Here is a 17891-nt window from a genome sequence, read left to right as displayed (position 1 = left end):
TAACTGTCAAAGCACCTGCAAAAATGGAAAGGCTGAGAGAGCTGGGGCTGCTCAGCCTGAAGGAGCTCTTATCCATGTGTTAAAATACCTGATAGGAGGAATAAAAGACACAGACTGCTCAGTGATGCCCAGTGACAGGGCAAGAGGTAATGGTCACAGCCTGAAAAGTAGGATATGTCCTATTTAAAGTTAAGAAAACACTTATTTTCTGTGTAAATAGTCAAATGCTGGAGCAGGTTGCCCAGAGAGGTTCTGGTCCCTCTATACCTGAAGATATTCAAACCCCAAGTGGATTTAACCCTGAGAAATCTGCTGTAGTTGATGCTGTAGTTCCCTTTGAGCAGGGAAGGTGGACAAGATGACCTCCAGAGGCCCTACCAACATCAACCATTCTGTGGTTCTGTAACAGAATGGTGACACCAAACAGATTTTGAAGTCCAGAAGAAGAACTGCAGTCTTACCTAAAAACCCTGTGTGAGCTAATGGAAATCTCTCAAATTGCTTCCCTGGGCTTCAGATCTGATCATTAAAGAAATGTGCAAGAGAGAGGAAGGTGGGAAGTTGAAGTTGTGTTGCATAGACCCTGAGTGAAAATACTTGGTGCCCTTTTGGTGTGCATTCCTCTCAGAAAAGGGCCTGGTTTTGAAACCTACATTGAAGGTGGGCTTCATGTGCATTACTTTGTAGAGCACATGGGATTAACTTTGTGAGGGATAGTGATAACACATTCTTGAAATCACTTTAGAGCACAGTTGGAACAGTAGAACTAGTGCCCTGCTCTTGTCTGATTTTGCAACTGAAGGTAGCTCACCACAATCCAGGTGGGGGAGAAGAGAGAGAATTAATAATCTTCTAGATCAGATTGTACAGTTTAGTCATAAATCACTGTCAGAGAATGAGCATGGAAGAGTTGCTCAGAACAAACCACAGAAGCTGAATGTCTTTCAGAAGTGATCAGAGATACAGGTCACTCTTTTAGGTTCAATACTGAAAAGACTGAAAATGGATGCACTCAGTGGGTTGTATTTTAAGTAGATAATTTTGTGCCTCTCCTATTTAAAAAAGGCTAAAATGTCTGATAGTGGAGACTGGGCAGATTTGTTGTTGTGAGGTGTGTAAAATGCCCAAAAATATTTCTGCCAGAGGCTGGAGGTCTATTTACTCTTTCTACATCACTGCTTTGCAATTGGAACACTGGAAAGTGCTGCACAAATGTACCCACTTTTAGAACTAAAATACTGTAAATGAGGTCTTGGATAAGCATGTATCAGGCTTTAAAACTCCTTCAGGAGGACAGGGGGCAGCTAGAGTGTATAGAGTACAAAGGTCACACAAATACACCATTTTTATCTACTTCTCTAATACATAAATGAAGTGGCACTTGATGAAATTATAAGACAACAAATTAATAATAAATAGGAGGGAACCGTTTTTAATGTAAAGTATAATTAGCCAATGTAGCTCCGGGCTGCTAACTATTATCAAAGCAGATATTTTAGCAAGATTATCAACAAAGGATTCAAATGAATAAGCAAAGCATCTGCAGGGACACCAGTGCAGCTGAGAAAACAATTATAAGGACTATCAATCCTCATGCTTTAGGGCATAAACAGATCACCAGCTGGGGTCAGAAACACAAATTCTCCCTATAGTTAGTGAGTAACTTGGGCTCATTGTGGAGTTTTATGCAGCATGGGTCACTGCTGGAAACACAGTAACAGGATCAGTGGCACTTCTTGACCCCCAACTTTCTCTGAGAGGGGAAAAGGGAGAGTTCCAGCCTCATCTTGGACTCCCTTCCCAGAAGGGCAACAGTCGTGCAGAGATCAATCTGCCCATTTTGATTTAGATCCCTTGATCTTGGAGATCTGTGATACATTTAGGTATAGTCCACTTTGAAAAGTCTCTTCCATGTATTTGGAAGATTCGGTAAACCAACGAGGGAAGGGACTCTGCAAACCAACGGGAGAGGAGCAAACCTGTGTTTGACTATGGCAATGATTTGATTTGTGTAAGTACTTTAGGCCTTTTGTGCTACCACTGCTTTCCCTTTTATAAAAGAGTTTTGGCTTAATCAAAGAATGGAATAGTGATGAACTGGGTGCAGAGACTGGGAATGTAATAAATCAGCATACCAGCACTTCTTTCCCTCAATCTTCCTACTTTGTTAATCAAGCCTAGAGCAAGCTTATCTCAGCCATGATGCTTTTGCAGAAGTTTTCCTTGACTCTTTTCCACCTGGTTCGAGTGTGTCAGCATGATGGTGATTTTGCTAAACTGTGTTACCCTGGGAATGTACCAGCCATGTGAGGATATGGACTGCCTTTCTGACAGGTGTAAAATCTTGCAGGTAAGCAAATTTCCTTCTTGTTGTGATGCTGCTCGAGTCCAAGTCACAAATTTTCATGCATGCTTTCCTTCAGCGTGTGGGCGATACCCTCCCGGAGAGGCTGGCAAGGCTGTCCCTGGCAGTGAGCTATCCTGTAAAATGGCAAGAGCTTGCTTTGAGCAGGGGAATGGGACAAGAGAGAATGAATGAACTTTACTTGTGACTATGCAATACTGAACACTTGCTAATATTCCTGAATGTAAGCAGGGGTTTCCTGACACAGACACCTACAACACACATAGGTCGGGGTTAAGCCAGGGAGAAATAACTTAGGTGACACAATCCAGGCAGGAGGGAACAGCAGCTCCCAATGCATTTGGTAGTCTGGTGATGTGCAAGACTATTACTGATTCAACAGATACTGTGGAATTCAGGATGCCCAAAGGGAGAGGAAATAAAGAGAATGCTTAGAAGGGCCATGAGTACATCCAGACTGAAACACGCCAGCTGTGCTTGATGCTTCCCCAAAGAGAAGGTGACAGCAAAGGGTGTCATCCACAGTGGCTAAGGCCTTCAGGTATCTGAAGCTTCTCTCTGTGACGGGTGTGTGCTGTCCAAGCTGTGTGGGAAGCTGCACTATGTCCTCAGCTGAGCCATCTGCAGCAATGTGATGAGGAGTCCCTCCTGGGGGGACCTTGGAAAAGCAGTGTTTTCCTGGCCAGGTTTAGATCTCCTGGTGCTGAACAAACACCACTTTTCAAGTCTATGTAAGGAGTCTCTGAGTCTGCATCAGTTACTTCATCTGTGGGTGAAAAACCTATAAAAGCCCTCACTAAGTTTGAGCAGCAAGAAACTGTAATGCCAGGACTACATGGAAGAAACTTTTCCAGCCCTGCCTTGATCTTATTTTCAGGAGTACTGTAATTAGTATTTTTCTCACATTCTGTGTTTGAAAGTCCAGGCTGAGAATGCTTGTCAAATATGCTCTTGGGTTTCTGTTTGGCAGGTGTTTGATGATTTCATCTTCATCTTCTTTGCCATGGAAATGGTCTTGAAGATGGTGGCCCTGGGGATCTTTGGCAAGAAGTGTTACCTTGGAGACACCTGGAACCGCCTGGATTTCTTCATTGTCATGGCTGGGTAGGTTGATAATTTCTGGGTTGGTTTATTCTGGGTTTACTAGAGTCTTGTATGGAACAGAAATGATGTAACTGAGGAGAAAGTTTCCACTCTGGTGCTACTTCAGTGCAGCAGCCAAGCTGGATTTGGGCATGCTGGGGTTAGCAGCCAATGGAAGAAAGAGCAGACAAGGTATCTTAACTCCTCAGCTGATGTGCAGCCATCTGTCTAGCACAACTTCAGCAGAGGGTGTTCATTCGTACCAACTGAAGAACTTGCCCAGAGACATTTCTGGGGGTTTGTGTTTTTAAAATGCCTAGGTAGAAGAGGTGTAACCTTTACCAGAACCAAACTAAAGCTAGCATTTCTGTTTCCAGCAGCAGTGTTTCAAGGGTAGGACTGTAGGTTTTTTATTCAGGGCTTTTTGTTTTTGTATTGCACCAGCACTACCCGCAGTACTACTGGGACAAGTTGACATTTGAGGACTTTTTAAAAAACAAAGTTGCTATGGTGAAGCTTTGATTTTCCCCTCTGCATGTATCAAGTGGAAAGTCTACCAGAATTTGCCTGTTAAATCACAGCAAAATGTCCATTTCTGATACCAGTGGGATGTGCTTTTTTCCCTAGAATTCTAATTTTCAATTAGAATGCCTTGTGGGATAATAAAAAAAAATCAGAAATAAATATGATATATTGCTCTTCTCACAGAAAAAAAGTGAACATCTTTTCAGACAGAAGCCCTCAATTTTGTTTTTCTTTAGCCAGGAATTACCAGCTCAACTGTTGCCTGGAAGTGCAAGTATTACTGACTGAGCTAGTAGTGAGTTTGAGTTCACTTTGCAGTTTTCTCCCTGGTGTGGAGCAGCACTGTCTTTATATTTGCTTTGGACAGAGTTCTTCTACAGCAAGACTTGAAAGTCATTCCCTCTGGAGGAGCATATAATTGTTTGCTTCTGGGAGGAGCAGAGATTTTCAAACTCGATGCAGCTGTAAAAATTTGAAGGCTGATTCTTAGCCAGGTTGTGCATGAAAGAGGACAGGTAGATGAAAGCTGTAGGCTTTTCTAAATTAACACAATGTGTGTGAGATGGGAAGACCTTTCTTGTAGCTGATTCTGCTGTGGTTAACATCTGATTTAAAATGGCCCAACATGAGAAGTGCCAGTTAAAGCCCCTGAGACTTGGTGCTGAGGAAAGCCAGATCATTGTATGTTCTAGCCTGAGCTCCTGGTGGCTAAATTGCTGGAGACTGGATGCAGGGAAAGCAAAGACCCTAGCACAGCAGCCTGTGAGGAAGGAAAAGCTGGGTAGGTTTGAAAAGGGGACCTTGGAGCCAATGGTGCTCCTGTGTGCGGGTGATGTGCTGCAGTGTGCTGGAAAAAAGACTCTGCTCCAGATGGACACAGAAAAACCATGATATGAGGTTAAAAGGCTTGGGAATTGGGGGTCTTGCTCTGCCTGGGGTCCCTGCAAGCATGGTATGTGAGTGGTGCTGTCTGAAGAGATGGTGGGGCAATACTAAATGAAAGAGGGAAAGCTCAAATACTTCATGCAGAAAACAAGTGAAAGCCACACTACCTAGGCAAGATGGGAGCAAACTCCCTTACACATTTCTTCTATCACCATTGCTAGCAGGAATTTGAGGAGAGACAGAGTCTTTTGTACATCTGATAGCAGTACCACGAAAAAAGAAGCTCATATCTGAACTTCTTTCAATGCCAAGGAGACTTTGAATCCACCCCTTAGATATGAAATTATCTGTGTGGAGGATTTTTTTACTTCAGGTCCAAAACTGAAAGAAATTTGTTTCCTGATTTCTATTCAATTGTCCTCATGAAGTGTCAGAATGAAATGATAGTAATCTCATTAGAATATCTGATCTCAAAGGACTTCTGCTAAAGAAAGATTTTTCCATTTAGTTATATAGAACTAATGACTATATAATGTATTTTGAGTTATAAAAGCTTGTGGTTATTAATTCATTATTCTTTGAAATTCATTAAAATTGTCTGAGCTGTTTAAATCAAATCCAAGGCTTTAACTTGTCCTTACATACTGTAGGCTTTTGCTTAACCTCAGATGTAAGCCCCAGCCTTTATCCTTATTGATTCTACACCTGGATCATGTGTCCAGCTGCTGCCTTAGCATTGACTTAGGGAGGACATCGAGCATTAGGTCTTGCACATTTCCTCCATGCCAGGGAGTTAGATCCTGATCAGAGGCTAATCAGTTTTCTCTAAGAACCTTCTCCTTTTCATCATCCTGGATTCTTGTTTTCTGTAAGGAGGGTCATAAACTTGGCTCCTAAGGAAACATCCCTGATGCTGGGGAGCAATGCCCAGCCTAGAGTCCCTGTAGCTTCTCTCAGTTTCACGAATATGGACTGTACTTCCCGGCCCTTTTGCCTCCCTTCTCCCTTTCCAAACAAACACCAGCAAGGCAGCGAAGGTCGCAAAGAATAAACTGTAGCATGGAAAAGTGAAGTGCAGGCAGGGCCCATTCTGTGGGGCATTCCTGGGCAGCTGAGATGTCTTCACCTGGTTCGCTGCACGTCAGCACATTTCATCAAAGAGCATAATGAGTGTTCGCTGCTATGGCCCCAGACGGTGTTTTGGTTACATAAACCATGTATTCAGGCAATCATTCGTAGTTATTTCCTCACTTCCTTGGAAAGCCAGAAGCTATAGTTTTAGTTAGCTGAATTCCCTCATGTGCCCTTGCCCTGCTTGCCCCTGCAACCCAGCAGCTCAAGGAGGAAGACTCCATTGTCACTAAAAATGTTCTGTTTCCATGGCAATAGGAGCTGACATCACCAGAATTTTCTCCCCTTTCAAACACTCCCTCCCCTAACCATCTCAAAATGGTTTTTTTTTTTTTTTTTTTTTTTTTTTTTTTTTTTTTTTTTTTTTTTTTTTTCCTGAAAGGGTAAGGAAAAAACCCAAAACAATAGTTATAAGTTAATGTTCTCCCTCAATATTCCCCTCAGACCTTCAAAAATCATATGAAGCAATTTGGTTTGAAGAGTGCCAATGCCCCTTGTGTGCACAAACAACCAGGGCTGCAGATTCAGCTTGTTGATGCTCCCATTCCCAACTGCTTGCTGGTGACAGGAGGTTGCAAGCTCCCAGACGTTTCAAGCAGGCTGTGCTTGTCACCACCAGCTGTCCTGGTGGGAGTCCCTCTTCCCTTTCCTTCGTGATTAGGTCTTGTCTGTCGTCATTTGTTTCCCACAGTGATGGGCATGTTTGGAGAGCTTGAACTGAGGCAACTTCAGAGGGCAGCTACCTCAAGTTGAGAGCCTGTGGTGGTTTGAAAGTTGAGATAATGAGAAAGATAATCAGATTGGAAATGTCAGCCAGACACTATATTTGTGTGAAGTTAGGGGAGGAGACACTTGTTTCTGGGCTCATACTCATCAACTTTCTAAGCCAGGCAGTTCTCTAGCAATGCAAGAGTGAACAATTGCCCCTGCTCACTCTATTCTGTGAAACAATTGCATTCACATGTAGTTGGAGATGACGCCACTATCATTCTAGGAAAGGAGATACCATTCCTTTATATATCTGACCTGAGGGTCTCCCTCACCTTGGGGGCATGAATTCCATGTAGGGAGAGGTTGTTCTGCTTCTCATGATCCAAGTGCTGTAATTAACCATCTGTGGTGGGAATTCTGTCTGTCTTTGCCCTCTTCTGTGGCATCCCTGAGACATGTTAGGTAAATTAAGGGGCAGAGGACTTCACTACATGGCAGCGGGGTGGGGTGGTGTGTGATTGTGATTACACGCGTGTCCCCAAAAATATGCCCAAAATCTTTCTCTAACTACTTGTTGCTTGATTTCCATTGACTGAGGAGAGGGTCTGTCTTTCACAGAATGCTGTCTTTACCTCTTCCCATTATCACAGTGGAGTGTGCCTTGTAGATCTCAAACTGTGGTCAAATTCCATCCTGTCCTTACCTTTGGTGTGAGGAATGGCATTTTGGATATTTTGGCATTTTGAGATATTCTTGAGGTGTTCTTAAACAGCTTTTAAAAGTGGTGCATTTCAGAATAAGACAGAGCATTCTGTCAGTGCTTCAGTCTGTTTCAGTGCCATTGGTTGTAGTATCGTCTTACTATTCCTGCCTGAAATTTCCCGTTTCCTGTAGCCAAGTATTGCAGTAGCCTGTCCATTCAATCACAGCACCTCATAATCAATACATTCAGCTACTTTCTTCATTGTGTCCAAGCTTGATCGGTTAGGGTTTGTTTTTCTCTTGTCTCTTCTTCTGAAGAGAGAAAACCCCTTCCTATTAGTAGGAACAGTAAACTTTGTTCACAGATGTATGTTGGTTCCAGTTTTTTCACACTGGAATACTGGAATACATATTATTTGCATTTCCAAAGCAGTTCATGCTGTTCTATCCCTGACTTGTCATCTTCATTTCTTTTCTGTTCTCCCAAAAATACGCCTCAACTGCAAAATCCATCAGTGACTTTTTTTAGTTTTCTGTCAGGTTGTGATAAATAAATAAAGAACAGAGTGGCAAGAATTGTGCATTACAGAAGTACATCTGCTCACAAATGAATTCCCATTTAGTGTTACATGTGAGGTTTATTACTTAGACAGTTTTTCTCCAGCTAATGTATGTCATGATGATTACATATCATTCCAGCCATATCAACCTAATTACTTGTGTGAACCAGACTTGTAATCTCATAAGAAATTATAACACATTAGTTTGATGATGTCTATTTTTCCTTACACTTGTATTGGATATGGTTAATTTTGTTATCCACTTTTAATCCATAATCTATCCAAGATGCACATTGACAATTTCATCACTGTACTGTCACCAGCATCAGTCCTGTCACTGAGATCATTGTGTACTGGCACAACATCAGAATTCCTTTGACCCTTGGATGCTTTCCCAGTTTTCTGAGTCTAATCAAAAATTATCAGTACTGGTCCAGATCTTTTCTGGCCGTCTCTTTTAAAACTCTTGCATACAAATTGTCCAGACTTGCTTATCTTAGAAAATCCCTATTTAGGCACAGCCTGAAATACTTGATCACAGCTGGAGCTGAAATTAGCTCATTATGATCAATGGTGCACTTACATCATCTGACCTTCCCCAGAGGACTTTTATTTTAACTGATGTTTTCTGCCTTTTTTTACACTGTTAGCAACAGTTCTGTTTTCTTGTTCCAAAACTTATACCATTTTATGTGCTCTTTCAGTTCTCTTACAAATTTTCTACAAGTCCATCTCCTAATTTATATTCATGAGTATCACCTTCCCCTTTCCTGCTATTATGTTGCTGCTTTTGCTTTCACTCATGTTGTACTATCTTCTTAGCCTGTTCACCTTTCTTGTCTATCCTGAAGCTTCTTGGATACCTGAGAAATATTCCTAAACACTACTTGACTGTACTCCACGGCTCATAAATTGAGGTCTGACTAGTTTCACACTTGGAGCTATTTAAAAGACATGTAGATGTGACTGGTGCTTAAGGACAGGGTTTAGTGGTGGACTTGGCTAGGTCAAATTGTACTTAATGATCTTAAAGGCGTTTTCTAATCTAAACAATTTTATGATTCTATGGTTGTTTCTGTGCGCTTTCAAATTCATGAATATGGCCTCTCAAATCCACCAGATATACCTGGTACTGTTGATGACCTTACATAAGTTGGATATAACACATGAAATCAAGTTCTATAATATTTAGAAAAAAAAAAAAAAAACTTGATAGAATATCCATCTTCCATTCTTGAATACCATTTTCTGTGATTTGTAAGGTTGGGAACTTCCAAGGAGATTTAGGTGCCCCCAATGCATTGCTCAAATTTAATTCTTAGAGGTGAATTGAGAGAGTGCTTTTATCATGACAGCTAGTCCCACCTGTATTCTGGTGTGATCTGGACATACCTAATCACATTCACAGGATCATAGGTAACCAGAGCTGGAAAGGGCCTTGTAGGGTCTCCACTCCAATCTTGTTCAAAGGAGGGTCAACAGCAAACTCAAGTTAGAGGTGTCCGGTCAAGTCTTGACAACCACCACGGATGGAGATGGCACCACCTCTCACCATCCCAGCCCCACTGCTGATATATCTATCTCTTAACTAGTCTCAACCTCCCTTTCCTCTTTGTATTTATATTTGTTGTGTCTTGTTCTCCTGCCGTATGGTACTGTGAAGATTCTGGCTTAAATCTCACTGCCTTGTAGGTACCAAGGAACTGCTGTTAGGTCCCACCAAAATCATCTCCTCTCCAAACTGAACAAGCCCACATCCTTCAGCCTCTCCTCACAGGACAAATGCTCCAACCCTGAGCACTTTGGTGACCCTCCACTGAACTTGCTTCAATTTATCGACACCTTCTTTTATTGGAATGTCAAAAGTGAATGTGCTATTTTAGACATGGTCTACTGAGTGCAAAGTAAGGGGCATAATCCCTCCCTTATTTAACTGCTGCATCTTGGTGTGTCCTTGTCCTTTCCTGCATGGACCTGTCCCCCAGGACTGGCAGCTCCTTTTCAGCAGCACCTCTGTCCCTCAGTCCAGCCCAAATGCAGGATCTTGCATTCATCTGTTGAGTTTCATGAGGCTCCTGTCAGCCCATTTCTCTAGCCAGGAGGAATTCTCTATATGGCAGAAAATTAATCGGTAAGTATTTTGTCACTGACTCTGTACTAGAAAATGCCATTTCTAACAGAGTGTGTTACTCCCCCTCTCTTTCTGTCCACTTGAGCCTCTTGGCTAGGTTAAAATCCTTGATTTTAATATTCCTTTCATGCAGATTTTCCCACCAGGCCTTCCTAATGCCATTTAGGCATTATGCTCATAAAATGAACAATTCTTGTTCTCTTTATTACTCAGGCCCCTGGCACTGGTGTATAGGCAACACTGTTTTTCTCCTCTTTACAACTTTTAGTGCCTTGATTAGTTTTGTTCTTGACATGGAGGTTCTGTAAGAATTAACTCTTTTCCTAGTTTTATCACTTTCCCCTTTGGTCTTTTATTTAATCTTCTGACTGGTCTTTTAGTTCTCTAAAACCCAATTTTTCTTCTAATTAAATGCTGGTTAATATTTCTGCACAGGATGAGCCCAGTTCTCTGCCAGTCTCTATGTGGCTGACCAAGCCAGCACTTCATCACCAGATTCCTCCATCACCTTTTTGCCTGTTGGCCAGAATGTGCCGCTAATGAGTTCAGAATATTTCTTGTCCAACTTCTTCAGAAAGGTTCATAAATCCAAGTCTATAATATGTGGTATTCTCATGATAAGAAAAACAATTCGTTTCGAAACACATCATCATGGGTAAATACTGTCCTTGAAGTCTGAGTGCCTTTCTAAATTTGATTTTTAATTTCACCTTCAGTATGGCAGCACAGCTCTCCTGGAGCTCCATTTCTTTTCCAAAGCACCCTTTCCTTTCTGACTAGTTATGCAACCTCTGAGGAGAGGGTTTTATACAGCTGAATCTCCCTTTTCAGGTAAGCCTGGTAGCCCTTTAAGCTTAGTAGAACATTTCTTCTCACTCTCTGTCCCTTTTGGCTAGTTGCTTCTTTAGGAGTGCTTTATGCAGGTTCCACACCAGGAGGCTGGAAAGTATTTCTATTAACTGAGATATTAATTTTACGTTTTCTTTCTGATAGTTCTCTACTATCAGTTCTCTCTGTCCTTGTGTTCTGTTCTCCATAACTCCCTAGATATGGCATCCTTCCCAAAAACTTGGAGTGATGATGCCTGCCAAATTCATCCATCCAAGCTCTTTTCAGACATGTGCAGCACCACTGTGAACAGCAACTTTCTCCATACATGGAAAGCACTTATGGCCCCAAGTTCATCCCTCTAAATTTCAGCCTATGAAAGGGAACTGGCAGCTCTCTGAAGGATGTGAGGTACCAACCCCCCATGCTCAGATGCCCACCTGTTTCCAGGAAACAAATCCATCACTACATGGTGCCCTTACACACTGGGAAGATGCCTCTTAGCTCGAAACACACCAACTGGCCTTAATCTCACAACATGGGGAAGTGTTGCCAATCTTCTGATTTTTCTTTGCTTTTAATTAACTGCAGTCCTTCAGGGACCTGGCCAGAATTTGCATAGTTATGACTTTAAAATCTCAGATCATTAAATACTTATTAGCAGCAGGGTAAACAGCAGAATGCTCAGAAAATCCTAGTTAGCTAATGTTCGATGCCAAGTAGAAGTCTTTACAAAATTATGGCAACTGAAAGAAAACTGTAATAAATATAGCAATTAGGTGTTTCAAGTAGTGATCAGAAAAAGATGGAAACCAGCAAGCAGCAGGCTAAATAGCATCTTAACCAAAGGTAGAAATAGCAGCAGCACAGCCCTCCCCTCAAACATGCACTCGCTTTTCCCTCCTTAATGATACTAATTATTTCATTTGCTTTCTCCCAGTAAAGCTATCCCTAGATGTGCAACATATTGAAATGAAAGCAGTCATCAAAACGAAATGAATCACACCAGAGAAGAATCAAAACAAGGAGGCAGCGCTACCCTGCCTGCATAACGGGTAGTTCTCAATTATTGCCTCTGATTTTTTGCCTTCCTGAAAGTTAATTCCCTACCATGTGAATGTTAGGTTTCTTAAAAAAAACCCAAAACATAAACCCCCAAAAAAGGTAAAACCAGCAGGCTTATATGACCAAAATGCAGGCATTCTTTTTTATTTTCCTTCTTTTTTTCCCCTAAGCAGTGAAATACAGAGCTCAGCCTGTGTTCTGACTCTTGGTTTTTAAAAGTGAGGCCCCATCACTCGCATTCAGTCATCTGAGCTTGGCGAGTCCTTCTGGCTTTCTTATCACAGTGTGAAAACCTGCTTATGTCTTTTCGTATCATGTCTCTGAAACTATTAAGAAACTCTGACATTTTCTCTTAGTACACAGTTTGGAGAGAAATCTGAGTGTTCCAGGGTGTGAAATAATCACATTCCAGGCAGCAAGGGACCAGTCTCACAGGCTCTGGAAGCTTTCAGCGGCTTTTGCTTGCACAGCAATATAAAAAAAAAAAAAAAAGTTAAAACATATTTTGCACTGGAGGGGGGAGAGTTGCAGGTTATTTTTTTAAGAATACAAAGCATCACAGCTCAGGAGCTGACTGTGTAATTAGTAATTGATCTATAACTCCCTGAGGAAATGTCTTTTTGCTAACAGAATTATAGACTCTTTATTATTATTATATTTTATAAATGGGGGAAGAAAAGAGTGTAATTTTTGCATTTCTTCTTTTACTAGCAAGGCTTTTTTTTTATTTCTGTGTTTCAGTTTTCACGTCAGCAGAGAGTTGTCTTTTTGCAGCGTAATGAGCTCTAAATTTAAAAGAGATAAGCAGGACTACTTAGCTAAGTACACTGTGGTTTGCAGAGCAATTTGGAGGCCTACTGTGTTATTCCACTTTTTCTGTGGTAGATGTTGAAACGATTTTGGATCCTCTGTTTAGGGTTCATGTTGAAACCTGGCCCCAGAGGCACCAAACTGTGCAAAATGGGTGCAAATGCACAGTTTATTCTTCAGGTATCTATATCTATATAGATATACCTATCTATCCCAAGAGAGCTGATGGGGGGTCAGTGCTGGGATCTGCCTGGCAGCCCTGTGCCTCCTGCACCACTATGTCCATATAGCAAAAGAGCAGGTCCAAATAATGAAAGAGTCTTTAACTTTTGCCATAACCTGCTGGACCTTTGGGGAAAGTAAGGATGTGGCTCCAGCTATAGAGCAAAATGGTGAGGGCCTGGGGCAGAAATCTTAAAAAAATAGGTCCTAGCTGGGAGCTCTGCTGGTCTAGCAAGTACCCTGTGTGCATCTGCTGCTTTGTGTGCATCCTGTGGCTGCAGACTCTGAGTAGAAGCAGTAGCACTTTGCTCTTGCCCGGTGTCTGATCAGGCTCATAAAAATCTCCTGGCCCTGCTTCTAATGTGTCCAGATGGATTTCCAAGAGATTGGATTCACCTTCCAGCTCTCTTTGTGTATAAACTCAGGCATGTCCAGCCTTAGCAAGGGATGACAGGAGGGATCCTGAATGCCCCATGCACCCCATGCTCTAGATCTTTATCTGTGTTCTCTTTCTCCTGCTTATCTGTGCACTCTTCCTCCTGCCTCATTGCTGTTACTCCAGTGCTGGGGGTCCCCACTATCTAGGCAGTTGTGGACCCCAGTAAGTGGATTTTACTGCCTGCCTTCCCTTTCCACAGCACAGATTCAGCTGATGGAGTCTCTGGGGCAGCCTGGCCAGCCCTGTTGTCCACGTTCCCTGCCCATTGCTACACCTCTGGCCACAGAGGACCAGGGCTGTGTGGATCTAGCAATGCACATGCCTTTTTTTTACTTTCCTTCCCCTAAGATGGATCAATAATGTAAGAAGGGAGATATGGGACCACTGGAGTTCATTGTCCAGTGCAAATATCAGCTTTGCTCCTTCTTTTGTATTGTAGCCACAGTCTTTGAAGTCAGAGCAGAGGCAGTGAGACCACCTTCTCATCCTCGTATGTATGACTGAAGTGGAAGAATTTAGAAGTAAATCAGTCTCCCACCACCCCACAAACTTCAGGTGGAAGATTTGAGCTCATGTATCAGGGGCTAGACATTTTGGTAAATGGAGAGATGTCAGCTCCAACCTTTGGCATAGATATCTGAATAAAATTTCAGTCAGGGAAAACTGATGGCCTTATGTTTTTCCTATGGACTCCTATGTTCTAGATCTTCAAAGTGGTAGAAATTCCAGTTTTGCAAAATGTGATAGCCAGATTAAAGAGCCAAGAACAGAAAAGCATATTCCTGTACACAGAAGACATTGATTAAATCCCATCTACCCATGGTATAGGTACACAGCAGTCTTTGAGCCATCACACAGCTGAGATGCTGAAGGAATTCAGAGCAGAGACCAATCAAAGTCTTCTGACCTGGTCATATCAGGTGCTCTTAGATGTAGGGATCAAATGGAAGTCCACAGGCTGAAAAAGCTTTATTTCCCACAGAGACCCACAGCAAGTCTGAAATTAAAGCTAGAAAGTCATAGCCATGATATTTTTGGCTTCAGTGCCAAACCAAAATTTATTTGACAAAAATATTAATTGATTAGTCTACAGTTAATTAGATTTCAATTGAAAACTTCTATCAGAGAAGGGGAATTAGGCAGCTTTTGAATTTGACAAAAACATATTGGCTTTGTGTCATAAGAAAAATACTGCATTGGTATTTTTCATGAATGATTTCAGAATAGGTTTTAAATACCATTTCTTGGCTGCTAATTTTCAGTAAATAGTAGTTCAGAAGCCAAGATTAGGAAAGTTAATAAGTATTTAATAAAGGTATAAGGAGATGTAAATATGAAGAGGTAAATGGTAATGTTTGAACTGTTTTAATAATGGATTTCATTGAATGTAACTGCAAGGTAGCAGCTAGCCAGGCATTGCATAAGTATATTATCTTGGGTCACACGTGCAGCAAATAAAGTCTGCATTTTCTGGACTCCTTACATGGCTTTTGTATTGTCACAATGTCTATTTTAGATAGCCTTAGCTTTATTCTCCCTTCTGCTGGTCAGTCTGCTCTCCTGTGCCTGGCACAGAGCCACGCTGGCTGTGCATTTCTGCTGTTGGACAATGAGTGCTGCTCCTCTCGAGTGCCATGGCAGATCCAAGCCCACTCTGGAGCTCGCAGGTGCAGAGGACCAAAGAAGTGCCAAGCTGTAGCTGATGAAGCCGTTCTGGTGTTGTCGAGGTCTCGCGAGCGTTGAAGGTTTCCGTGCCCCCGTGTCCCTGTGCACTCGCTGTCTGCTCCAGTGGCGTGACATGGGACAGAGGGACACAGACCAGGCACATTCTGGACAGGGTCAGCGTGCTAACAAATTGCTCACTTGTTCCCCTGCAGCTCCTCTGTTAACTCCAGGTCCTTTGTGTGTTCAGCTGAGCAGATTTACCTAAATGGAAAAATATGAAGGGAAGTCAAGGGGCAAATGGAAAAAGTGGGAATTAAGAAAGATTGAAATGAGAGATGGAAATGCTGCAGGCAAGCGTGCATCAGAGGGATGTAAAGAGGCAGGGAGCGGGTGGGATCCCTTGAGAGTGGGGAGGGAGGCAGAGCTGAAGCGGAGAAGTGTTCCCTGCCAGGCATCCCCCTGCTTCTGCAGGATGAACCCCATGCGTGCAGGCAGTGCCCCTGTCCCTTTTCCCACCCTGACAACGTTCCCAACATGCATCAGTCTTGAGCTGTGTGGTGTGAGGACACTGCCTGTGCCAATCCCCTCTCCTTCCAGAAGAGTTTCACGTGGAAGGTTTTGAAAAAGAAAACCTCTAGCAAGGGAAGAAGAATTACTGTAAATATTCAATTATCTTGACAGCTCTGGGCTCAAATTCCATCACAGATGAGAAGTTTGTCTTATTTAGCATAATTTAAGCTTCTGAACCTGTCCTTCTACTCACCCATTCACACAAGAGGCCACAAACTAGTTTAGTGATGCCAGAAATGAGCTGCTGCTTCCCTCAGAAGAGATGCATATCACCCTGTTCCCTCATGATAAAGGGGAAGGACTCACACCCAGCAGAGTCTTTTTTTTTTTCTTTCCTCCCCTTCCCACATCCTAGACTTTGTCTGACTGCCCCCAAACCTTAAAGCATTTATGGTGTTTACTAACAAGACATGCCTTAAGCAGCCAAGAAAGAGAAGAGAACAAAATGAAGGGTAGTCAGGTAATGGGGGCTACCCTCACTCATGGCACTGAGCTACAAAGCAAGGACAAGGAGCCTGGGAGTCTCCTGGAGTTCAACAGGTGGCAACCAGTTTGTACTAGCTGTAACCTTACCTTGGTTTCCAAACACCCAGCAAACACAGGGTTCTGCAGGTTGCTGATGTGATAAGGATCCAAAACCCAGCTTAACAAGAGTGCAAACAAGCACAGTACACCTGACCCACCACCACAAGGTCTCTAGACACAGGAAACATGACCCTCCTGAAATAAACCTGCTGGCAGCTTCTGACTGATCGCTTTTTGTGATGAGTCCCTTCGACTCTGTCTCAACCTGACAACACCCCCACGGATGGAATTAGGAGATGGGGTTCAGCCCACACCTAGAGGGGGCGAAGTCCAGAGTTTCCAGGCTGTAGGGAGCAGGGCTGGCTGGAGAATGATAGTAACAAAAAGAGCTGGGCTAGCAACCCCTGAAATGCTGCAGATTCCTGGAGACTCCAGCAGAGTCACTTAGAGATCCTATTTCATTAGAGAATGGAGGCAACATTTGGATTTTATCAGTTTTACCTACACAGAAGATGGGTGGGTTTTTGGTAATCAATGGAGTTTCACTGCACTTTGGTCATCTGCATTGTGTGGCCATGCTACCATTGCACAAAGAGAAGAGTGAACATAAGCTGATGCTGAAGTATCACTAGAAATGAAAAGGCAAAATTGAGCAGGCCTAATACAAAATTACACTGGAATTGCATTGAAATTGTTTGGATACAATCTGCATGACTACAATAGTAATATCTCATCTGCAGGGATTTAAGCATCCTGGATTTTTCTGTTATTACAGCCATGACCAGGAGGCCTCAGGAAGAACTGTAGGCAGAAGAGGTCTGTTAATCGAGCTGGAGACTCCTAGGGCTGAGTTCATTTTTGTTACAAGTTGCTCTCTAAAAGATTCAGCGTTTGCCCTTTTCTAACCCATCCTTGGGAACAGCCTGCTGTTTTCCCTGGCAGTGTGATTGTCTGTTCAGCTTTTTTATTGGGCTACACTGGAACATAATGGCAGTAAATCTGTGACTCTGGCCACTGAGGGCTGCAGGAGGCTGGCTTGCTGCTGTCTGAACCACAGAGTTGAGTTAAGGCAGCATTTGTCTTGTGCTGAAAGGACCCACAGTCACTACTTGGATGATTAATAATTTTCTAGTGACACAGGAACTGTACTATATAGGTGGCAAACTCATTCCAGCTAGGAGAAGGCAGTGATGTTCGCTGGGTTAAGGTTACTCACATGCTGTAGCCACAAGAGGACAAAACCCAAATGGTTTGAAAACATTTTAAAATTAATTTTGCATGGTTAAGGCAAAGAGAAGATGTCACCTCCATTTCATGTCACCCTTAGCCCTGTGCTTTTCCCCTGTGCTCGGTTTCTCTGAGTATTATTCAGATCTTCTCATTTGGGTCCTCACAGTTCAGAAAAAAATACTTTCTGAAATTAGATGTATTTGGGGCCAACAACTTACTTGGCATTTGACTCTTGTTTCGAGTTGTTCTGCTACTGCTCAAATTCTTTTTTTTTTTTTCTTTTTTTTCCTTTAGAGGCAACCCAGTTCTCTTAGGAGATAAGTGTTTTTAGGGGAGAGGAAGGAGAAGTTCAGTGGAACTTCACCAAGCTTGAGGCCTTTATGTTTCTGTGCATATACATACCTCCACAACAGATTACAGCATGGGGGTTCCTTCAGTCAGGAA

General features: G+C 42.6%; 1 protein-coding gene across 1 annotated transcript in view; it reads left to right on the top strand.

Moving 5' to 3' along the window:
• Nucleotides 1–2257: 2257 nt before the first annotated feature.
• The window catches only part of CACNA1I (calcium voltage-gated channel subunit alpha1 I), an 85250-nt gene continuing 69616 nt past the window's right edge, over nt 2258–17891 (top strand). Inside the window, exons 1-2 of the mRNA XM_053977999.1 lie at nt 2258–2350; nt 3336–3469. Of these exons, the coding sequence (XP_053833974.1) occupies nt 2258–2350; nt 3336–3469 (227 nt within the window). The remainder of the gene's footprint in view (nt 2351–3335; nt 3470–17891) is intronic.

Source organism: Vidua macroura, chromosome 5 (genome assembly GCF_024509145.1).
Source record: "Vidua macroura isolate BioBank_ID:100142 chromosome 5, ASM2450914v1, whole genome shotgun sequence".
Lineage (NCBI taxonomy): Eukaryota > Metazoa > Chordata > Aves > Passeriformes > Viduidae > Vidua > Vidua macroura.
The sequence above is the reverse complement of the archived record's forward strand: the minus strand, read 5'-3'. Positions and strand labels throughout refer to the sequence as shown.